The sequence below is a fragment of the Tupaia chinensis genome, unplaced genomic scaffold (genome assembly GCF_000334495.1).
Source record: "Tupaia chinensis unplaced genomic scaffold, TupChi_1.0 Scaffold000704_1, whole genome shotgun sequence".
Lineage (NCBI taxonomy): Eukaryota > Metazoa > Chordata > Mammalia > Scandentia > Tupaiidae > Tupaia > Tupaia belangeri.
Window position 1 is genome coordinate 1,504,800 of NW_006160227.1, and position 8,792 is coordinate 1,513,591.

At 54.0% G+C, this 8,792-nt stretch overlaps 1 protein-coding gene across 3 annotated transcripts in view; it reads right to left on the reverse strand.

Annotated features, from left to right (window-relative positions):
• Positions 1 to 1,317: 1,317 nt before the first annotated feature.
• RAF1 (Raf-1 proto-oncogene, serine/threonine kinase) overlaps positions 1,318 to 8,792 on the reverse strand; it is a 37,209-nt gene continuing 29,734 nt past the window's right edge. For all 3 annotated transcript variants that reach the window (XM_014592473.1, XM_027776658.1, XM_006160649.3), the window contains 7 exons: positions 7,138 to 7,222; positions 6,602 to 6,778; positions 5,135 to 5,181; positions 3,359 to 3,477; positions 2,914 to 3,045; positions 2,680 to 2,814; positions 1,318 to 2,318 (listed from right to left, as the gene is read on the reverse strand). In XM_014592473.1, coding sequence (XP_014447959.1) covers positions 2,175 to 2,318; positions 2,680 to 2,814; positions 2,914 to 3,045; positions 3,359 to 3,477; positions 5,135 to 5,181; positions 6,602 to 6,778; positions 7,138 to 7,222 — 839 coding nt within the window. In that variant the 3' untranslated portion in view covers positions 1,318 to 2,174. The remainder of the gene's footprint in view (positions 2,319 to 2,679; positions 2,815 to 2,913; positions 3,046 to 3,358; positions 3,478 to 5,134; positions 5,182 to 6,601; positions 6,779 to 7,137; positions 7,223 to 8,792) is intronic.

Here is an 8,792-nt window from a genome sequence, read left to right on the forward strand (position 1 = left end):
TACTGTTGCAGGCGTTCCTCCCAGAAGTGGGTTCCCAAATCCCACGTGTCTCCATGGCAGAGCCCGGCTGCCCACCGTGACTTCCCCTCCGGGTGCTCTTTCTGTTAAGAAAGTACTAACACATAGTTGATTGTTCCTCTTACTTAACTTTGGAAGTGCGGCTCTGGGACTTCATTGAGAACCGAGAAAGCCAGCACGTCCCCAGCACCGAAGAAGTCGACATGACAGAGCTGGGGGACCTCTTCATGCACCTCTCCGGAGTCGAGTCATCAGAACCCTGAAGAGCACAGGTGCTGCACCTGCATCGTGGCCCTGCAGCCCAGACTTCCCCACCCGGGGTGTGGGAGCTGCCCCTGCTGCCTCAGCGCTCAGATGAGAGTGGGGTGGCACCTCCCCTCGGTCTCACCCACTCCATTATTACAGCCCTGGGAACAGCGAAGGATATAAAATTCCTAACAAGTATACAAAATGCTCTTCTTAGAGTTGCTCTCTTAGTTGCACTTTGAACCCCTCTGGTGACCAGCTAACACTCAGACTGTTTTTGATGATTGCTTTTAAAACATACCTGGCTTCTGTCCTTCTTGATCTTTTTCTCCCCAGAAACGGTAAACCTGCATCTGCCTCAGAAGCTGCAGATGCCTTTTTCCCACCGAGGGTTCCTCTCTGGTGAACTCCCATGTGTGCTGGGAGACGTTTTACCTCCTCGGAGCCTTTTGTGAACACAGCGATAGCACAACTCCCGTGGGGCCCTTCGAGATGATCAGCTTGTGAGCTCCCGCAACTGTCCCCAGTCAGTGGTGCTGGTGTCCCATGTGCAGCCGCAGTGAGGGTGTGGACCCTTCCCTCCTAGGAGGCCCCTGGAGCCGCAGGAAGCGCTGCGCCAGGACCCCTCTCACGTTGGCTCATGCCCGGCAGTGTGTACTGGGGGCTCGGAGCACACGTGCGCTATCCTTGCCTGTGAAACCCAGCTCTGATTTGAGGTTTCCGGCCCTGCCCCGGCAGTGGTCCTAAAAAGAAGCGAAGGTGGTGGTCTTCGACAGCTGGATGGTGACTGAAGGGTGGACATAACCTTGTGAATCAGACTATTTCTGTAAAAAGCAGTGCAGACACAAAACATTTTTAGAATTGCACTCCTTCCAGATGTGAGAAGATCTGTCATCTGCGCTGGGCGCGTTTTGCTCTGCTTTCCGAGTTGGGGTCAGTGCAGGGACACAAGGGGCACAGTGGCTTAGTCCCCCTCACCCCCAGCCGAGGCGCCCATCCACTTCTTGAGCTCTCCAGAAGGGTGACAACTACTTTCAAGGAAGGGAACAGCCATTAAACCTAAATTTAATTTATTTTATTAAAATAACATAATTGAGGAACCATTAGATAACTGTATTTTGTCAGGCGCAATAAAAACAAAATTAAAACTCAAATTGTCAAGAAAACCTGTGTTCCTTGCTTCCTTGCACACACGATGTGACGGGACAAGGCTGGCCCTATGGTCTGCCCCATGGGGGCAGCTCCTGGAAGACGATACACACACGGTGGGGGCCTGCTCCCTGCGAGGGAGGCTGTGGTGGGAGGAGAGGCCGAGCGCCGGCCAGGAAGCCATCCAGACGCCTCAGGCTGAGCGAGCACGCGGCCCCAAGTCAGGTTCCCCCCAAGTCAGGTTCCGTAGTACCACAGCAGGCCCCGGCAAGCGAGTCGCGGCAGCCCCGGGCCGTTTGGTGTGTTATGTGCAAAACTGTCAGGAGCTGCGCCAACGTCTCTGCGGGAGAGACCCTCCTGTGACAGGCGTTCCTCACAGAAGTGGGTTCCCAAATCCCACGTGTCTCCATGGCAGAGCCCGGCTGCCCACCGTGACTTCCCCTCCGGGTGCTCTTTCTGCCCTACCTACACGCGTTCAGCTGACAGCTGGGGCCCCAGCTTTTGCACTGCGGCCGGCATCCCTCGGTGCATCTGGAAGGTGAGCGCGGGGATGAGGCAGGGAGAACAGACCAGCGTCGTGATGGCCGCCTCCTCCAGGGCCAGGGTGGGTAGAAAAGAAGGCCACGTGAAGTTAAGGCCCTGTGAGTATCCAGAAGGTCCTTAGCAGCTCTCTGGAAACCTGCTCTGCCTCCGTAGGAAGCGGGCAGAAAGCAGAGCCGGCTGGCTTCCTCCCTGGCATCTGAGCGCAGGTGCACGGTCTGCTAGAAGACAGGCAGCCTCGGGGACGTGGTCAGCGTGCAGGCGTTGATGTCCTCAGTGTGGGCTGCCCGGTGCAGGGATGGCTCAGAAGCACTCCGGTTGATTTTCGGTAGAGAGTGTTGGAGCAGCTCGATGGAAGACAGGATCTAAAGCAAAGCCACGGAGTGGTCTCAGCCAGGGCAGCATTCAGCTGTGGGCCCAGAGACAGGCTAACCACCTCGGTCCCCACCCCCAACTGGTGGAGTACTGGGACCGGAACGTCTGTCACTAAGAACAGCTGCTACGGGACCTACAGTTGGCGTAATGGCTGTCGCTGGACTCCCAGGTCCCAGTGGCTTAAACTCGCACGCCCAAGATCCCGAGAGAACGGAGAAGAGATTGCGGCGTGGCCATCCCCCCTGGACGGTGATTTCTCTCTGGTGAGCGCACACACCCTATAGCAAAATCTCTCCCCCACCCAAAAAAGAACTGCTTACTAACAAGCCCAGCACCCTGAGCTCGTCTTACCTGGGGAAAAAGGGGCCTCTCTTCCTTAACCTTCTTCACACAGTCGGCCACCAGCCTCTTCATTGCCTTGGGGCAGTTCTTGTACAGCTTACTGAGATCCGGAGAGGCATACCCTCGGCCCACCATGAAGATGATCTAGGGGGAGCACACAGCTGAGCACTGGGTGGGGGCCACAGGAGCGCCTCGCGCCCTAGTGCTTGGACTTGGAGGGGCTCTGAGCCCGTGCAGACCTACCTGATCGCGGTTGTTGATGTGGGAGTACGGCAGCTCCCCCGTCATCAGCTCGTACAGCACGATGCCGTAGGAGTAGACGTCAGACTGGAAGCTGAACGGGTTGTTATCCTGCATTCGGATCACCTCTGGGGCCTGCAGGAACGAAGCGCGTTCGTCACATGTGAGGGGCCCCACAGACATGCCCAGGGGCGGGGCTGTCCCTTCCATTACTTATGACAGTCCGCTCCTTGGCCCTGGGCGTGTCCCCCGAAGGACTATGTCTCAGCCACGGCTAAAGGTGGCCCGCTCCTCCCCATGCTAAGCTGAGCAAGGGTTCTGGCCTCCAGCCTCCTTGAGGACATTCACATGGACCCCAGGCCGTCTGACAGTAGGGGACACGGCAATGCTTTAAGTCTGCACGTGGAGTTCCAGGGCGCTCCTTCCCCAGGGAACCCAGCCTGCTCACCATCCACAGGACAGAGCCAGTGGGCTGTTCCACCTGCTGAGAGCCACTCCAGCGCGACTTCACTGTTGCCAGGCCAAAATCTCCAATTTTTACTGTTAAGCCTTCGTGGAGAAATATATCTCAATGCTTGTTAAGGACTCTGGTTTTCAAAAAAGGGTCAGTTCTGAAAAACTTCCCATTATAATACAGTGTCTATCTCTTCCCCTCCCCTCTGTCCCAGCCTTCTCTACACTGAATTTGCTAAGGTTTTTGAAGTTTTTAGAAGTACTTTGGACACCCACCTTCTTCCAGGAGGCAGGCTGCGACTGCGCCCACCACCCACCCAGCTTCTGTCCCCTATTCCCACCTCTAGGTGCCAGGCTCCTTGCCTGAAACCCCGAGACCAAGCAGAGGCTGCCCGCTACTCCCCAGAGGGCCAAGCATGGCCTGACTGCTCAGTCACTACTGCCCTCAAAGGACCAGCGGGCCCAACAGAGGGTCCCCTGCGGAGTGCTGAGTGCTGGCCTAAGGGTGTGTCACTAGAACAGCACCCCCTGGTGACTTCAAATGAGGACGAGTGTTTCCTCCGGGGAAAGTCAGGCAGCTGTGCCCAGGAATTCACACCTCCTTAAATCTGCGGTGTCCACTTTAGTGGTTGGTGTCCACTTTAGTGATATAACAGTCGGTGGCCAAAAACCCACCACTGAAAGGTGTTCATGCCCCAGACACGTGCCCCAAACAGGCTGCAGTCCATAATCCAACTCCGCCACAACTACCACGCCTCCCGCTGGCCCAGAAGTGAAGTTCAGCGTCCTGCCTTACAGCTTAAGAAAGACCATTCTACAGTCTATAAAAACGCACTGCGCCTTGGGAAGTGGAAGAGGTTGTTTCTAAAAGTGACCACTAAGAAAATGACTTAAAAAAAAAGAGAATTATTCATTTAATTCCATTTGTTTTTATTATTTTCAACTTGACCAGATGTTGACAGAGAAGGAAAGAAAGCGAGAAAGCAAGCTGCCAGGTCTGGGACTCAAACCGCAGTGGCTTGTGGGAGGGAGTCCAGCTCCTTTAACCACCACACCACCTGGCAGTCCCCACAAATCACTTCTAAATAGTCAAAAAGAATGTGTGGGCCAGCTCCGTGACCTAGTGGCTAAGGCAGCTGGATGCCGCACAGCCAACAGCACAGACCCAAGTCCCCAGCCAGTGGCTTCACACACGGGGCACATGCGATGCATGCCCAAACTCCGGACGGGAGGGAGACAGAAGGGGTTAGAGATGACCACTCCCCACGGGAGGGTACCTCCTTCCCCTCCGGGAAACACATGCTCCCTCTGGCCACAGGCACTTCTGGTAGTCACTGGGACACATGCCTTGCCATCACTCTTGGCAGACACACCACCAGAAGTGCGGAAGACAGAGCCTCGCTCCCCAGCCAAGCTCAGCTTCGTGGTGTGCCGTGCACGAAACCAGGGCCGATTCAAGCCTTACCTACACGTGACGCTCAGCTCGTGGAAATCACACTTGCTGAGACAAACTTCAGAAAGAAAGAAACTTTTCTAAGACACTACTCTCGTCCCGACACAAGGTGGGCAGAGGCTGCGGGAGAGCACGCCAGCCCTAAGGCGCGCCTGAGAACGTGGAAGGACTGACTTGCTGACTTCCGTGTCTTCCTGAGCTGGGCCTCCTTCCCTAAGAAGATATCCCTTGACACCAAAAGCCACTTAGGATGAAAACGCTGCCTTCTGTTTCCCCACTCCCAGTTCCCAGTAACTGAACAGTCAAACCAAAGGATACTGTTGGATTTCATGTCTCTGTGGATGATGTTCTTCGCATGCAAATAGCTGTGAAGGGAAAATACATCTGGTAAAAACAGTCTGAGGGACATGAGTGGAAAGCAGTTTCAAACTAGAGCTAAGAAAAGCCACCTTGCGGCCTGGCTCCTGGTGAGGAGTTACATACAGGACTGGCCCTGGCTGGCCCGACCTGGTCCACATCACTCCGTACCAAGGCCGCACCACAGTTGCGCTGACACCTCCCTAAGCACCAGTTCGTAATTCCGATAGCCCAGTGTCCATCTGAGTACCAGCGGGCTGTCGCTCGGGCACAGAAAAGAGCGAAGTACTGGTGCGTGCTACCAGCCGGGTGCAGCGTGTGAGCGGCGAGGGGAAGCAGCCCAGCACAGAACACCTCACCTCTATACACTACATTCACATGCCGCAGTTTATAAGAAATGCACAAAACGGGCAACACTCAGGGACGAAGGGAATCAACAGGTGTCAGCATGGGGAGGTGGGTGGGGATCGGCTTGCTTTCTGGGTGATAAACACGATCTAAAACTAGGTGATGGTGATGGCCCACAACTCTGAATATTCTAGAGAACTGCTGAGTATACACTAAAAAGGTTGAATCTGAGGGCCAGCCCATAGCCTGGTAGTTAAAGGCACCAGATCCCACATGCCCACCCGGACCAAACTCTGGCCACAGTGGCTTGAAAAACACATGTTTACATGCTCAGGATCCCAATAGCATGGAAAACTGGAGAAGGGACTGTGGCATGACCATGGCCAGTGTGGGGTGCTCCTCCCTGCCCCCCACCTCTCTGACGAGTTTATGTGCCCTCTGGCAAAAAATTTTATTTTTTAAATGAATTTTATGGTGTGTAAACTACATCTTGGAGCCAGCAAGTAACATGGAGGTTAAGGCACTAGATTCCCACATGGCCAACCACAGTTCAAGTCCCAGACCCAGCAACTTGAAAATCATGCCGGTAGATGTGTGTGCCTGCCCAAAATCCCAGGAAGAGAAGAGATTATGGTTTGGCCATCCCTCCAGGGGGTGATTTTTTTCACTTTCTCTGTCTGTGGAAGAGCCAAGATTACCTTTAGGCCTTCTCTCAGAGGGAAAGAACTGCCCAGAAAGCGACAGCATGTGTGTACACACTGGGGGATGGGCCATGCCTCACACATCCCTGGGCAGGCTCAGTCACGGCTGTCCAAGCACAGGACCTGTCCCTGCCACATTCTCAGGTCTCAGAGGAATCGAGGGGTAGCAGCTGGAGTCTGCACCTGAGCCCCCAGGGGCAGCCTCCCTTGGGCAAGGACTTGCGCTTCTCGTTCCTCATAACCGAACCCTCCACCCCAGCACGGCACAGCGGTTCACTCTCCGCTGTGCAGATACCACAGTCACTTAAGGACTACGCTGTCCTCTGTCCCTGGCTGTAGCGGAGGGACAAGCTGGAGAGTGGTCGTCCCATCTACTCACTCCATCCCCTGAGCCGTCTGCCGGGCAATGTCAATTAACTGGAACATCTGGAACTTGGTCTCCTGGACATGCAGGTGTTTGTAGAGGCTGCTGCCCTCACACCACTGGGTCACGATGGCCAGGTTGTCTTTCGTCATGTAGCCCATGAACAGCAGGATGTTCACATGCCGCGTTTTGCTGGGGAACGGGAGGAGAGCAGAGCCTCAGAGAAGCCACTCTGCCTGGTCTGCACAGGCTCTGTCCTTGCCCCACCCGGGTTCCCCGGCTGGGCGAGGCTGGCAAAGCTGTGGAGTTTAGCATGCTCAGAAGAGGGTGCTCCCACAAACAGGGGCTCTCTGAGGGGCTTGACGACCACTAAGTGGGAGAAGGAAATGTTCTTCTGATCCTAAGGGAGGGGTGTCTAACCCAGGAGCTCCACAGTGAACACCAAATGACCTCCAGTCCCAGCCACCATGCAGCCCCTTACTCCGCAGTCCCTGGACTCCCACCCCAAGCCTCACCACTGCAGGCGGCCGGCCAGACCAGCTTCTACTCACCGCAGGACGGCCACCTCATTCCTGAACGCCTGGAACTGCTCCGGAGTTGGGTCGACCACCTTTAGGATTTTTACTGCAACGTCTCCTGCAAATCAGTTTACAGTAGGTGTACTCAGATGCATGGCCTTAACTTCATTTTTAAGTACCCTAGTTTTGAGGAGATATAGTTAATCACTTATTCAAAGAATCACACACCAACGCAGGTGGAACAAATCTGGAAATTTCCAAATAACTCAAGTGGCTGAAAAAGCAGAACTGGTTAACTTCTATCTACCTCTATACCATACCCTTGAACAGGCTTGGTTGAAACTCTTCCTAGTAACCCTGACAGCCCCAGAGGTTAGGTTACGTGTGACAGGTCAACAGTCTTGGTCTATGGGGATAAAACTGGCATGTGAGTATGACAAGCCTAGCAAATACAGAACCCTGGGGCTGGAGGGTTGGTGTAAGCAGCAGGCCCTTTAACAACCTGTTGATGCTAAACTCAGCATATGCATTCCAATGAGACCTGAGATGGTCCCTTGTAAAATTCAAAGAGGAGGGACCAGCAGATGGCATAATGGTTATGTCACCAGTCTGCCACACAGTTGGCTGTGGTTTAAGTGCCAGACCTGCCGACTTAAAACTCACACCAGCACATGTGCGTGCGTGCCCAAACTCCTGAGAGGAGAATGGAGGAGAAGGGATCATAGTGTGGCCATCCCACCCCCCACCCCGGGTGACTGGCAACCATTCATGCCCTACCACAAAAGTCTCTCAGGAAAAAAAATAACAATCAGATGGCACAGTGGTTATGTCACTGAACTCCCACATGGCCAACTGTTGTGGCCGACCACAGTTCATGTCCGACACCCAGTGGCTTGAAACTCACACTGGATGTGTGTGCATGCATGCCCAAGATCCCAGGAGGAGAAGGGACTGCAGTGTGGCCACCCCCGGGGGGTGATTTATCTCTCTCTCTCTGTCTCTCTGACGAATGCATGTGCCTAAGGAAAAATCCTCTACAAAACAAAACAAAAATTCAAAGATGTATATTGAGATTATGCTTCTCCTTCTATACCACTAAAACGTGAACCTAATAATCAGGGGCAGCAGGTGGTGTGGTGCTTAAGGAGGCTGGACCCCACATGGCGCAGACGGCGTGGTTTGAGTTCTGGACCTGGGAGTGCCGCATGGTCATTAAAAGAAAAAGTAACCCTGGTAATTAATACTGGTTGCCTGCTCTATCCTAGCACCGTGTTCACTTCCGTCTCCTTTAACCCTAACGACTGCCCTATGACATCAGTACTCTGGCCCTCATTTAAAAGACGACAGTCACAGAGTTGAGTCACTTGCCCACGGTCAGCCAGCCAGCAAACAGAAGTGCTGAAGCCAGGGTCAGAACCCCAGTCTGACTCCAGCACCTGTACCTCTACCCAAAAGAACAACTGAGGCTCAGGTGCTGAAATGCTAGTCTCTAACTTCAGAAAAGCCAGTGATCAAATCCACTTTGTGTACAGACTGACATGCTTCTTCCGAAGATTTTTTTTTTTTGGAGAGATTTTCACTGTAGGGCGCATGCGCTCGCCAGACAGACAGAGAGAGACATAGAGACAGAAAGCGAGAAATCACCCCCCAGGGGGGATGGTCACGCCGCAATCCCTTCTCCTCCATTC